Consider the following 15342-nt stretch of genomic DNA (forward strand, 5'->3'; position numbering starts at 1 on the left):
GAGGAGATCACTTAACCCCCAAGGGGTGGCAGGTTCTGCCCAATGCTGGATGGTAGAGCAATAGCTGCTGTGAAATTTTACATTTTGACTGAAAACCATTTTGTTTTGTCATTTTTTGTTCTGAGTTTGAGAATAGGAAGGAATGAGGAAGTTTCGTATGAGTATCAGTTGTGTTTATTCCTCAAATTCTTAGGGTTTCAGCTGCATTCAAGCCAATTCCAGAACAAAGAACACAAATTGCATCCACAGTGTCCATAAAGTTGACAATTATTGTCATGATTTGTATTATTCTCTGGGCACCATCTGTGTGCTCAGCACTCTTCAGAATATGCCAGCAAATATAGCCCCTGAGCCAAGGCATATACAATATGTAGCCCTGGATAAGACTGCTCAGATATTTAAATATGAAGTGTATAGTTATAGAGCACATGTTAATATCTATGAGTGGAAGTTGTGATGGCAATAGAAGTTTTGCCTGATTAAGGACTGGAAGATTTGACCCTCCAACTTTTTTTCGAGCTGCCCAGAGCTCCTGTCCCTGTTTTGTTTTCCTTTCCTGCCTGCAGTGGCCTTGATATACCTCAGAAGACTCATTTTTTCCCCTCAACTTTAAAATGTGTAATTTTCTTGGTATTTGGTTTTAAATATTCTCTTGTGAGAACTGCAACTCAATCACTGTGTTTAAGAGCCTTCTGGAAAGTAACTAGCCTTTAAACAAAGGTGAAAGCAGTGTTGCCAACTCCTCATGATTTTGTGATGAGTCTCTTGATAATTATTGTTTTCCTTAAAGCCCCAGCTCCTGGAATCAAGAGGAAATGTGATATTTCAGCCTTCATTCTTAAAGAAAAAGTAACTTTCTAGCCCTTTTGGCTGTGAAGAAAGCTTCAAAATGTGACCTCAGTGCACCCCAAAGTCTCAAAAAGAACACCAAATATATTCTTTTTACATAAACTCATGATTTTTAAGCCAATCTTCTAATGCTTGGTGAGTCTGACTCATGATTTTGAACATTTGGGGTTGGCAATACTGTGAAAGTGACTTGAAAGTTTCATTCCTGTTTAAAGTCAGTTTCTAGTCTATTATTTATAGTATGGTAACGCCCCTAGGGCCCCAAGCAGGTGTGGTATAAATTCACAGGGCCTTGCCCTAGTAGGATGTTTCCAAAAGCTAAATGATCTATTCCTTGGTGAACTGTAAAAAGTAAGTAGCCTAAATGATGGAAAGCAATCTAGATTTTTCTACAGTTGTTTCAATTGTTGTGTTCAAGAGTCAGTAACAAAGAATATACATTACAATTTTAAACCTAACCAGTGTCCCCTAAATGACTTGACAAAAGATGTCAGAACATGCTAGTATTAGAGCTGAGTGGGTCTAATATTTCTTTCTTTCTTTATATAGGATTTGGATACAGTGCTCCTGTCAGCTAATTTCTAAGTTATTATCTGCAAAAAAACTAAAGTTTTCAGGAGCCTAATTGGCCTCTGGAATCACTGTTAAAGTCCCTCCTCCCCCTTACCAAAATCTGAAATGGCGCCCCTGGGATTTAGTAATAGATTTTGCAGTGAAATGCAGCAGGTCAGGTTGTTGGAGAAGATGGAATTCAAACCTCTCTTCCTACAAATGTAAAGTTATCTCCATCCTTGTGCATAAGGGGAAAAGGAAGAGGAGATTCATTCTCTCTCTGGTATGAGAGTCTTCATTGCTTGGTAACCAAATTCGCCTACCATGCCTCCTCTAACGCCAAAATCCCTAACAGTCCCCTATTCTGCTGTCAGACCTCCAACTTCTCTTTTCTTTTCCCCAGCAAATTCTACAATGCACACACTCATTTTCAGTTTGAAATAAAATATCTGGGCAGTATAAAATCTCTTAAATTTGATACAAAAATGATCAATCTGAGGAATATTGATTTGGATGTGTGTTGGAGCACAATAGCTCTTCACTGTGCCCTATCTAGCATAAAAAATGTGGGCCATGACCCAGGATTGTAAGAAGTGACTAGTGATTTTTGGATTCCCAACTTGAATCACCATGACGGGGTCTCATTTCCAAGTCTGTATGCTCAGCACTTATTGAAAATCAGGCCTCTTCATGATGACTCAAGCTGGGCATCCGAAAAAAACGAAGCATCCAAAATCTTGCACTTGCCTATACTCTGTGTGGCAGGATCACTTCAATGTAGAGTTATGTCTGAATGAAATGAATTGATACTCATGAGAGATGGGAGATTTAAGCAGAATAATAACTTTCACCCATAGCTTTCTAGATAGATGGGTGACGAGTATGTTTATGTACATTCATTTTCTCTGCCCCTCTCTTATGTGTATCTAAGTTGACTGGAGTTTATAGTTAATGTTGCTCACTGAAGTGTGAAAAGGACAACACGGAATTAATTTCTATTAGAGGTCACTCTTTCACCTCAAGCATAGCTGCTAAGTTTCATGTAATATAATGTGTGGCATTTCTAACTAGTACGAACAAGTTGCTGATTTCTTCCTCAGAGTCCCTTGAGCAGTGGAAGCAGGTATGCGTGTGGATGGCCCAGTCAGGAGCCTGTCTCCTGCACCCCTCCTCGTTGATGGAGAAGGTTTGGAAGAGAATGGCAGCTGTAAAGAGCCATGGTGTTGGGTGGGGGGGAGTGGTAGGGGATAGGGATAGGATTGATCAAGAAGCCTAGGACAGACAAAGGTTGGCTTTGTTGGAGATGGGGTAGGAACGTATGTGGGTAGTTTGGGAGGAGTTAGGAGAGCCTGGAGCAGCCTGGTTGTGGGATGGCTGCCCCATCCCATCAACATATAGCCAGGGAAGCAATGAGAGTGGAAGAAAAAAGGCAGCATAGCTGCCTGCAATTTCTGCACCATGTACTCCTGAGGGAATTCGGTACCAAAAATAAAAATTATGCGCACAGTATTTTAAAATTCTGCAAAACTCTGCAAATTTTATTTGTCGATAAATATGGCTCCAGCATGGCAGTGGGGAGCACAGGCCACTGGCTGTATTGAGATGGGTGATGACCCTGAAACCCCCACCTACTTTAGTACAGGGACTCGGCAGTAAGACTGCACCCAACCCTGACACAATTCAAGGGCAGGGCCTGCCCCACAAACACCCTGGGGCCCTGCCCCTCTGCACCAGGCGCACCAGGCATGGGTGGGTGGGCTCAGCACAGCAGGATCCAAGAGTGGAGGGGCTTAGTGTCGGGGGATCCATATGTGGGGCACTATGGGTGCAGGCAGCTCAGTTTTAGATCTGGATACACAGGAGCTCATTCGGGGGTTCCGGGTGCAGGGGCAATGGGACTGTTCAGGGGATACAGGTGACCGTGATTGGGGCTTATGCTGGGGGTCTGGGTGTGGGGAGATGGGGGAAGGGGAGGTCTGGGTGCTGGGGGAGTGGGACTTAATGGAGCGGGGGTCCAGGTGCAGGTGGTTGGGGCTCAGTGGGGTGGGGGTCTGGATGTGGGGGGCTCATTTGGGGAGTTCAGATATAGGGGGGTAGAGCTTGTCAGGGTGAGGGTTTGATGGGCCTGCTTAATGGGGGAGCCACAGCTGCTGCCAAGGGGACGCTGCATGCCGGGCTCCCGTTTCCCTCTGCAATTCCCCTATCCCCCTTTCTTCCCATCTCACCTCCCTTCTCCTTTTCTTCTCCATCTCATCCCCCTGCCTTCTCCCTTCACTTCCACATTCCTCTCCCGCTACCTTATTCCACCCCCTTCCTTCCCCACTGCCTCTTCCCTCATTTCCCCTGCCCCTGCTTATCCAGCCCTACCGCGATCACTCACTCTTGCACAGAAAACAGGAAGGCTCCCAGCACACAGAAGGGACTCATGACTGGCACTAGGACTCAGGAGGCAGCATTCAGCTGCAGAGTCAACGGAGCCCGGAAGCAGCCTCTTTCAGCTGGGCAGCTCTGCACTTGCAGAAATGAGGGGGGAGCAGTGACACGTAATCTCGTGTGCCCCCCATGCCTCGTCTGCATGGGGGGGACAATCCCCCCCAAGAATTGCGCCCATGGTTGTCCCCCCGCCACGCGGTTTCCATTTGCTTCCCTGCCATTTTCTGCTGAGAGGCACAGGAATTCTGCGGAGGTGTGTGTGTTTTCTGCAGGCGCACAGTCCCACAGAGTTTCCCCAGGAGTAACCATGGCAGGCCCTGGGGATGGAAGGAGCGAACTTCATGGGAATATCCATTGTCTTCCTGCTTGCATGAGAATCCAGCGGGGGTGATGGTAGATGCAACATGTCTCTGAAATGTGTGATTATCAGGCAGATGCATGAAAACAAGTGAGGGTTAGAATGAAATCAAGTCTAGTCTTGGTTTATTTTTTTTAAATGTAGATCATATTTGACTCTCTTTAACTCTTCTCTTCTCTCCAGTTGTAAGAAAAAGTCCACATACCCCCAATAACTCACCTGACTAGGAAAAGTGAGTTTTGTTACCATCAAGCAACTCACAATGAGTTTTATGCAAAGTGCATATACTATTTCAGGTCACATGATCTGATTTCCGGTCCTATCTGAGATGTAAAGTAGCTAGCTTTTTAAGGGAGAAGACCTGATAGAGAGCAACATATCTGTGCCAACAGGGTTGCCACTAATAGTGAGGTTACTCTTTCAGTGGCTTTTAACAAATATTGTAAAAACAGTTTTCCTTTGATAGAGGATTGTTATTTCCAGTGGGGAAGATGGGTACAATGCTCCACAGAACATGTTTATAAATAGTATCAGCTGTATCAATTCTATTTTCCAGAGAAGACTCACCAGTGTCGCTAAAGATTTTACTATTACCTATGTCAGCTGATAAGCAGGTTACTCAAAAATTTTACATCAGGTTTTGAAAATAATGCCTTGGCTTTGTTCTTAGATGATTTCCAGACCTTCATGATAACGATTTCCAGACCTGCAGTAGAATGCTACGTAAAATTAATCAGAAACCTGTAGTTACCGTGTGAATGACGTATGCATGGAAAGACTGCATGTTGTGGCTGATGTTTTGCTGAGGGACATATGCAGCATCATTCCATTGCCCAAATTGGATAGATTGTTTTTTACTGTTTTAAATTCATAACTGTACAGCTATTGCTCCAGTTCATGCAATGACACTGTTTGATGACTATGTAGTAGTACAATGCAGAATCAATTTTAATATGCTAGTGTTATCTAAAAAGGCGATCTAAATACATGCTGGTTATAAACATGGATAAACAATAACAACATAGTCAAAAAATGATGGTCATACTGGAAGTGGACTTACATTTTAGGCATAGCATATTACAAATAAAATAAACAGGTTGTACCAAACTTTGAGCCTGTCCTGGTCTCATGTATTCTGGTGCAAATCAGGAGAAATATCACTGAAGTCATTGAAGTTACAGTGGTACAAAACTGATATAAATGAATGGACAATTAGGTCAACTAGGGGTGACTAAATCAAAGCTCAAAATAAGAGAAGCATAGTTTTTTGCTTAATACAAATGTAATCTCATGCAGCACAGTTCATGACTTCAGATACCATATTGAGGCATTGGGATACATTGGTATACAAATCCATATGGATGACCTGTCTAATTCACACCTGATTTAGTAAGGGCTTGGCTACACTTGCGAGTTACAGCGCAATAAAGGAGCCCCAGGCACTCTAGCTCACTACCCATCCATACTGGCAAGTTACGTAGAGCGCTCTGACTCTGCAGCTACAGCGCTGCTGGTACTTCACCTCGGCGAGTGGAATAACATTTGCTGTGGCCTGGTCTACACTAGGCGTTTATGTCGAAGTTAGTGCCATTACATCAAATTAACCCTGCACCCGTCCACACTGCGATGCTATTTAGTTCGACATAGAGGTCTCTTTAATTCGACTTCTGTACTCCTCCCCGACGAGGGGAGTAGCGCTAAATTCGACATGGCCATGTCGAATTAGGCTAGGTGTGGATGGAAATCGACGCTAATAGCTCCGGGAGCTATCCCACAGTGCACCACTCTGTTGACGCTCTGGACAGCAGTGCGAGCTCGGATGCTCTGACCAGCCACACAGGAAAAGCCCCGGGAAAATTTGAATTTGAATTCCTTTTCCTGTCTGGCCAGTTTGAATCTCATTTCCTGTCTGGACATCGTGGCAAGCACAGCAGCACTGGCAACGATGCAGAGCTCTCCAGCAGTGATGGCCGTGCAGTCTGTGAATAGAAAGAGGGCCCCAGCATGGACTGATCGGGAAATCTTGGATCTCATCGCTGTGTGGGGCGATGAGTCCGTGCTTTCCGAGCTGCGATCCAAAAGACGGAATGCAAAGATCTACGAGAAGATCTCTAAAGACATGTCAGAGAGAGGATACAGCCGGGATGCAACGCAGTGCCGCGTGAAAATCAAGGAGCTGAGACAAGGCTATCAGAAGACCAAAGAGGCAAACGGACGCTCCGGATCCCATCCCCAGACATCCCGTTTCTACGAGGCACTGCATTCCATCCTCGGTGCGGCCGCCACCACTACCCCACCAGTGACCGTGGACTCTGAGGATGGGATAGTGTCCACGGCCGGTTCCTCGGACATGTTAGGGGACGGGGAAGATGAGGAAGGAGATGAGGAGGGCGAGGCAGTCGGCAGCGCTCACAACGCTGATTTCCCCGACAGCCAGGATCTCTTCATCACCCTTACAGAGATCCCCTATGAAGCGTCCCCAGCCGTTACCCCGGACACAGAATCTGGGGAAGGATCAGCCAGTAAGTGTTGTAAACATCTAAACATTTATTTTTAACAGAACAGTAATATTAACAATTAAAAGAATGGGTTGTTCATGATTACTGTGCCCTAGGCGCTTAACGGTTTAGTCATGGGCAGTGCAAGTTTTAAAAAAAAATCTAGCAATGTCCGGTTTTCCGTGATTGTCCTGCACAAGCCGCTCTACTGTTTATTCCCTGCTACTGCAGCTACAGTAAAATGCGGTCTATATGTCCGGGGATAGAGCAGTAATCCTCCTGGGACATCTCGATGAAGCTCTCCTGGAGGTAATTGGAAAGCCGTTGCATGAGGTTCCTGGGGAGAGCGGCCTTATTGGGTCCTCCGAAGTACGACACGTTGCCGCGCCACGAGACTATCAAGTACTCAGGAATCATTGCTCTGCACAGCAGGGCGGCATACGGCCCTGGTCTTTGGAGGCTTTCCCGGAGCATTCTCTCTCTCTCGCTCTCAGAGATCCTCATCAGGGTGATGTCGCCCATGGTGACCTGCTTTGAATTAGGTAGGGGAATGTTAGTGTTGGGACTGCTTGCCCGTTCCTTTACAGAACTGTAACCGCTGGTTTGCAGCCAGGCGGTGGAGGCGGGAGAGGGGCAGCCGAAAGGGATCGTTCCCGGGGACAGCCGCGAGGGGGTGGGACGGGGCAGAGTTCCCACTTGCCCGATTGCTGGCAGCAGGGACTGACATTGCTTTAAATGTGAAATGAGGCCAGTGGTAATATAAAAGTTTTAAAGTGCCACAAGTCTACGGCTTACCATGTCTGCCTGCAACAGAAATTCCGTTGTGCTGCCCCGCTTCTCAAATGTGCTGTGCAAGACCCCAGGCACTGAATGCGAAGGCCGAGAATTCGACCTTGTGCTGAGTGCGCATGTGATAGGTGCTGTGCATGGTCTTGTTCACAGAGAAAGACTATGTTCTTTGTTCACAACTACATTTATCTTTCTGAGGAATTCACTCCCTTTTTCCCATTTCCATAGCCCCATCTGCGACTGTCTCACAACCTAGCCTGGCATCACACTCCCAGAGGCTAGCGCGGATTAGGCGTAGGAAGAAGAGGACACGGGAGGACATGTTCTCTGAGCTTATGGCCTGTTCCCAAGCCCAGGCAGCACAGCAGACCCAGTGGTGGGAGAACTTGACCCGAATGCACCAAGCAAACATGGATCGGGAGGAGAGGTGGCGGCAGGAAGACCAGCAGGCGACTCAAACGCTGCTTGGACTACTGAGGAAGCAAACAGACACGCTCCGGCGCCTTGTGGATGTTCTGCAGGAACGGAGGCAGGAGGACAGAGCCCCGCTGCAGTCCATCTCTAACCGCCCTCCCCCGCCACCAAGTCCCATACCCACCTCACCCAAAGTGCAAAGAAGGAGAGGCGGCAGAGTCCCTGCTAACTCTCACTCCACCCCTGCAGAGAGCTCTAGTAGCAGAAGGCTCTCATTCCCCAAAATTTGAAAAGTTCTTTCCTTCCCGCCTGACACAAGCCCCCGTCCAAGTTTCACCTCCCAGTTCCATGTGTAGTTGATAATAAAAATACGTTTCTGTTAACTACTGTTTCAATCATGTTCTTTTGGAGGAGGAGGGGAAAGGGGGTTGGTAATTGGACAGGACAGTCACCTTTGGCAGGGTACATAGGCGGGGGCAGGCACAGCAGCAGGGCACATACACAGTGCAGTGATGCAGTGACTAGTTACCCTGGTTAGTCTGGGAGGTTGTTTTCATGTTATGTGGTGGGGGGTGGGTTGCTCTGTGACTTTGTGGCGGGGGAGGGCAGTTACAGATCTTAAGCGGCGGTCCTTATGCAGGATCACAGAGCCACACAGCAGGGGATCTGTAACCGTCCTCCCCCTGCCACAAAGTCACATAGACCCCCCATACACACAGTCCCGATCAGGAGGGGTGACAGGCTCCGTTGAAACAACCATCCCACCGCAGCGGAGCCTGTCAATCCTTGAGTTTAGAAGCTGCATTCGCGTCACTACACTACACCCGCTCCGCACCACAGTCTGCGTCCCAGTTTTAAAAAATTCCCGCGAAAACAGTATTAAAGAAAACGGTGTGCATTAACAAAGTAGAACTATTTTTATTTCGAAACGTGTGTTGGAAGGGGGATGAAGGGGGTATGTAACTGGATAGGATAGTCAACATTAACTGGGTAAAGAAACGGGGGCAGGTTCAGCTTCTCTGTACACAAACTTTAAAGTCACAGGTTACCCTGCTCACTCAGGAACTTTGCTTTCAAAGCCTCCCGGATGCACAGCGCTTCCCGCTGGTCTCTTCTAATCGCCCGGCTGTCTGGCTGTGCGTAATCAGCAGCCAGGCTATTTTCCTCAACCTCCCACCCCGCCATAAAGGTCTCCCCCTTGCTCTCACAGAGATTGTGGAGCACACAGCAAGCTGCTATAACAATGGGGATATTGGTTTCGCTGAGATCACAGCGAGTCAGTAAGCTTCTCCATCTCCCCTTGAGACGGCCAAAAGCACACTCCTCCACCATTCTGCACTTGCTCAGCCGGTAGTTGAAGAGTTCTTTTTCAGTGTCCAGGGCGCCAGTATAGGGCTTCATGAGCCAGGGCATTAGCGGGTAGGCTGGGTCCCCGAGGATGACTATAGGCATCTCCACATCCCCAACAGTTATTTTGTGGTCCGGGAAGTAAATACCTTGTTGCAGCCGTCTAAACAGACCAGAGTTCCTGAAAACACGAGCGTCATGAACCTTGCCCGGCCATCCCACGTAGATGTTGGTAAAACGTCCCCTGTGGTCCATCAGTGCTTGCAGCACCATGGAAAAGTAGCCCTTTCGGTTAATGTACTGGGTGGCCTGGTGGTCCGGTGCCAGGATAGGGATGTGAGTTCCATCTATGGCCCCACCGCAGTTTGGGAATCCCATCGCTGCGAAGCCATCTATGATCGCCTCCACGTTTCCCAGGGTCACTACCTTTGGAAGCAGTACATCAACGATTGCCTTCGCTACTTGCATCACAACAACCCCCACGGTAGATTTGCCCACCCCAAACTGGTTCGCGACTGACCGGTAGCTGTCTGCGTTGCAAGCTTCCAGAGGGCTATGGCCACTCGCTTCTGTACACTCAGTGCAGCTCGCAACCAGGTGTCACTGCGCTTCAGGGCAGGGGACAGCAACTCACAAAGCTCCAGGAAAGTTCCCTTCCGCATGCGAAAGTTTCGCAGCCACTGGGATTCATCCCAGACCTGCAGCACTATGCGGTCCCACCACTCAGTGCTTGTTTCCCGTGCCCAGAATCGCCGTTCCACGGCATCAACATGACCCATTGCCACCGTGATGTCCTCGGCGCTGGGTCCCCTGCTTTCTGAGAGGTCTGTGCTACTCTCAGACTTCAGGACATCACCGCGGTGCCGTAGCCTCCTCGCCTGACTTTTCTGCATCTGCCTCAGGGAAACCTGTATGATAAGCTGCGATGCATTGAGAGTGGCCACAACTGCAGCGATGGTCGCAGCATGCTCCATGCTCGCAGTGCTGTGGCGTCCGCGCTGTCACTGACTGGAAAAGTGCGCGAACTGATTTCCCGCCGGCGCTTTCAGGGAGGGAGGGCGGGAGTGATGGACGGATGACGACAGTAACCCAAAAGCACCCTCGACACATTTTGTTACCCAGAAGGCATTGCCGGCTACACCCAGAATTCCAATGGGCAGAGGGGACTGCGGAATCTGTGGGATAGCTGACCACAGTGCACCGCTTCGAATGTCGACGCTTTCACCGTTAGTGTGGACGCACAAAGTCGAATTACTGTCCTTAGTGTGGACACACACGTTCGACTTTGCAATATCGATTCCAAAAATTTGATGCAAGTAAAATCGAACTACTCTCGTAGTGTAGACAAGGCCTGTGCCTGCTCTGGAGCGCCACGGTACCAGTGTGGATGAGGTGTTGCATTACTGCGCTCTGATCGGCCTCCAGAAATGTCCCATAATCCCCTTAAGTCAAGTGGCTACTCTTGTCGTTGTGAATCACTGTAGGAATGTGGATATACCCTTTGAAAGCTTTGTTTCTGACAGCCGGGAATGCTGTGTGTGTGAGAGAGAGAGAGAGGCGGGGGGGAGGGAGAGGTCTGCTGCTGTCTGAACTTACAAGACAGCATGCTGACATGCTCTCAGCCCCCCAAAATCCCCCTCTTTCTCTCCCTCCACTTACACACAACACACTCCCTGTCACACTCCACCCAACCCCACTCCCCATTTGAAAAGCATGTTGCCGTCACTTGCATGCTGGGATAGCCATAAGGCACCGCTCCCAATGCCGCTGCAAATGTGGCCACGCCAGTGCACAAGCAGCTGACAGTGTGGACAGACTGCAGCGCTTTCCCTACTGCGTTCTACAAAGGCGGGTTTAACTCACAACGCTCTACATCTGCAAGTGTAGCCATGCCCTAAAATACTTAAGCATGTGCCAGTACTACTTACAAGCTCAAAATTAGGAATATTCTTAAGTATCTTGCTGAATTAGGGGCTAACAGTTAGATCTTGCTATAGAAAAAAGCCCTAAATCGAGCTTGTTGAAGGCACCCCAGAGAATAAAAGGTTGCTGAAATTAAAATGTTTCAGTCAGTGTACTAAGCAAGAGTCAGTATCCAGAAAACTTCTCCTGAGCCACTAGTTGTGTTTCTGATATAAAATATGAATCCTTCACTAAGGTATTGTCATTGTTGTCTTTTAAAAATAAATAAATAAATAAAAATATGCCCACAAAAACCTCCACTTACAAATCAAGGGCACAGCCCTAAGACAAAAGGACAGTCATCTAAACATGATCAATGTAGAGAGAAGATTTGTGAACATCTGTTGAATTCTATATCTCATCTGTACTCAGCTGTAAATCATTTAACAGCACCTGTGCTTTAATGTCTGAGGAAAGCTGGCAACACAGAGGGAAAGATTCCTTGATGTGCAGTAAGCGGATAAGTTTAAAAGCTAATGCCCCCTGTGCATCCCCACCTCCCCCATCCTTTTAAAGATGTTTTGGAACTCTTTCAGTCATCATGAGACAGCTCTCCTTTAACTGAATAGTGTTTTAGAAACAAATCTGATGCTTTGACAGCACTAAGTAGGATGTGAAACCAACTATTTTATTAATAAAATAGAACCTAATTTTATAATCACTCTTTTATCCACTGGGTTCTTTTTAACTCTGGTAAACAAAGGAAGTACAAGGACTCAGTACAGTATACACAAAGGGTCAAATTTTGCTTTCAGTTAAATAGCTTCAACCTTACTTGAAGTTAATGAGGTGGTACCTGTGTAACTGAGAGCAGAATATGGCACAGTCTGTATATGTTATTGGGAAAACTTTCTCTTCTGTACTTCTCTAGTACTCAATATGTTTCTGCCTCATATCAACCATCTGTGTTAAAGCTGCACAGTCTTTATGCACGCAGCCCCTTTTCCCAGCAACATACATTTCCCCTCTCAAGTTGGCTGCCAGTATCATAAATGCTGTTGATCATGAATTAAGCTTTGACACATCTGCCAAGAAGGTAGGCTTCCACTGAGTATGTAAATTAATGATTTTGTAATTAATACCTTAAAATGAAAGCTCATTTTACAGTTTGTCTTAGACACTTATCAATAAGTCGTTTTGTTTGTTTGTCATTTCTATATTATTATTATTTTATTACCACAAGCCTGGACAAAAGATTGTCTATTCTCAAACCTCTGGACAAAGGAAGAGCTCTTACTCATTGACTAAAGGTTATTTTTACTACTAAAATAATGTGATGTGTTCTGACTTCCCCTTGCAAGTTTTTAAGTTAGTTCTTTGAGCTATTTAGCATGTAATAATTTGGAAACTAAAGGATACATTTTAAATTTACAACTCCAGAAAACAGCTTCACCACCTGGATGGAAGAACAGAGTCTCTAATAGGCCTTTGTAAAAAAGGAAGGGGAATAATTGAATTTGCAAAGTGTAAGAAAAGGGCAGAAACTCTCTTAATGACAGTGTCCTCTTGTCCTCCAATTTGAAGTTGTCCTTCAAATTGACAAAGGCCCATTGATAGTCACATGGGGTAAAACTTCCAAAAGTGCCACAAAAGATGTTTTCACTGCAGAGCAGGGGTGAAAGTAACTTACAGGACTTACTGGTACTGCCGGAGTCCTGAGGGGGCGTGGCCTCATCTGGAAGAGGCAGGGCCTCTCAAGATTTAAAGGCCCTGGGGCACCAGCTGTGGCTGGGAGCCCCAGGGCCTTTCAATCAACCCGGGGCTCCCAGCTGCAGAGGTGGCTGGGAGCCCCCGGGGCTCACGGGCAAATTAAAGGGCCCAGAGCTCCAGCCGTCGCGGAGCTCCGGGCCCTTTAAATCCCGGCCCCAGCCCAGCAGCTGGGCTCGGGCGTGGATTTAAAGGGCCTGGAGCTCCTGCCGCTGCGGGGAGCCCCGAGCCCTTTAAATCCTGGCCCCAGCCCAGCCACAGGAGCTGCGGGTGGGATTCAAAGGGCTCGGGGCTTCCCACTGCGGTGGGGAGCTCTGAGCTCTTTAAATCCCGACCCCAGCCCGGCCGCTGGAGCTGCAGGCGGGATTTAAAGGGCTCTGGGCTCCTCACAGTGGCGGGGAACTCTGAGCCCTTTAAATCCCGGCCCCTAGAGCCCAGGCTGCAGCCTGAGCCTGAACATTTATATTGCAGTTAAACAGCCCGTTAGCCGGAGCCCTGGGAGCTCAAGCCAGCAGGCAAAGGGAAGCCGCAGGTTTTTAATTGCAGGGTAGACATACCCTCAGTGACATAGGTGCCTCAGTCCCAATTTCAAAGATGACGTGGGGCTGTCAATGAACATCCCCCCGCAGATTGGTAATTGCTGCCGTCAAATGGGAGGAATAAGCATACACTGTATACATTGTGTCATAGAAATAAATTTAAAATAGGCTTAAAATAATACTTCTGTATGATAAAATTGGATTTTTTTCTTTATATGAAGTATAATCCATTTCACTGCTTCCACGATCTTGTCAGTCACTTTTACCCTAGCTAAAAAGAAACTTATAAATACCCAACAGGGAAGCAGAAAAATCCTTGATAAAGGTTTTTTGGTGTTTTTAAAAGGAAGTTTCTGTAAAAAATGGTGGTCCTACAATTTAGATGGTGCCCAGTCAGAATGTAGATTTAAAAAAAAAAAAAGCCTTGAGTGTCCCTTTAATATGATTCTGATCTTAAAATGATCGGATCACCTGAACTTATGCCTTTAAAGGCATTGCCTCAAGGGTGACCAGGGATACTTATGTAGATTCAAGAGCAACTCTTCTCTCTGACAAAAGCCCATATCCTGGGATGAGGGCTGAACAGGAATTGACTATCTCCTGCCAATCTGCCTGTCATGGAAACAGGTCTCTTGAACTCTGTCACTAATCCAGGCAACAAGCAAGGGCAAGGAATAGTTTCTGAATAGTCTCTCATCTGTGAACCAGTTGGTAAGCTGCAGACATGATACCACTGAGGTAAAGTTATTTAAAAACTAGTGTTAATTAGATCAGCAAGTGTTGGCTGCGGAAAACACATCCCTCCAATCTGTGTAGCTGACCTTTCGGTGTAAAAAACACATCTTCTCTAGTGAACAGTTTCTCCTTACTTTTTAAAACTTGTCGTCATTGCTGTGTGTTGCCAGATAACGATAGAAAATTACCGACATTTGAAATGAGTCAAAGTATGCTTTGTTCTGAAAGTATCTGTTAATATGTTTTTCTTCATAGCCCTTGGGGTTTTTAGATGGCTTTTCTGTTGTATGTAGTTTTTAGCTCATCAGGCCAATGGAAAAGAAATCTCTCTGGAAGGAATTTTAAGGTGAATGATAATAGTGTGATCTTGAAATATCTTTTCCCAGCATTAATAAAGATATTGGTCTGAATGATTTTGTCATCTTTTCCTGATACATGTTGTTCTGATTTATCTGAAGTCCGAAAAAAAAGTTTAAAATATTTTATGGATTTGGAAGCATTAGATTTAAAGTAAAACATTAAAGAATGTGAAACTGAGAGAGCAGCACAAACTTAGTGGAAAATAATCCAATATATATGCTTTGGACTAAATCCACGAAACTATGCAGATTTATAGCAGCTGAGGATTTGGCCTTTTAATTCCAGAATACATGTACACTAATGCAATGAGAATGTGTAACAGGTTTGTGAAAGAAGAAGCTGGAGTTATTTGCAATCCGATACAAGTGACTCTGATTGAAGTCAGTGGGAGTTGCTGTGGTGGAAGAATAGGGCCCTGCAAAAATGAGTTTTCATTTTCAGAAGTGCACAGCACCCATGATTTCAGCTGAAGTCAGTGGAAGCTGCAGGTGCTCAATTAGGGTTGCCACCTGTCCAGGTTTTCCTGGGATTGCCCCTTGTTTGAGGTAGCCCTCCTGGGAAATCTGTAAGAGTGCTCAGTACGTTCTGCCAGCTGTCCAGTTTTATAGGCTCAGGATCATCCCAGGTGTCCCCCTCTTCCTCCCCCCCTTTTTTTTGTGTGCTTGAAAGGAGCAACCGTATGTTCAGTCAGTACCTGTGAAAATTAGGATCGGAATGCCCATCAGATATCTAACATAACAACTGCACTTCTGACTGTGTTCCATTTAAGCTTATATATACTTTTTGTTACATTAGTTTA

The 15342-nt window shown here is 46.4% G+C and overlaps 2 protein-coding genes across 3 annotated transcripts in view; both read left to right on the top strand.

The window, feature by feature from the left end:
• Positions 1-15342, top strand: part of ANK2 (ankyrin 2) — a 581537-nt gene that overhangs the window by 107129 nt on the left and 459066 nt on the right. The gene's annotated exons all lie outside the window — the stretch shown is intronic.
• On the top strand, positions 5792-8256 carry LOC135983589 (uncharacterized). The gene is made up of 2 exons (XM_065596230.1): positions 5792-6714; positions 7708-8256. The coding sequence occupies exons 1-2, from the start codon at positions 6138-6140 to the stop codon at positions 8181-8183; spliced, it is 1053 nt and encodes a 350-aa protein (XP_065452302.1). The 5' UTR covers positions 5792-6137; the 3' UTR covers positions 8184-8256.

The sequence above is a fragment of the Chrysemys picta genome, chromosome 5 (assembly GCF_011386835.1).
Source record: "Chrysemys picta bellii isolate R12L10 chromosome 5, ASM1138683v2, whole genome shotgun sequence".
NCBI classification, from domain to species: Eukaryota; Metazoa; Chordata; order Testudines; family Emydidae; genus Chrysemys; species Chrysemys picta.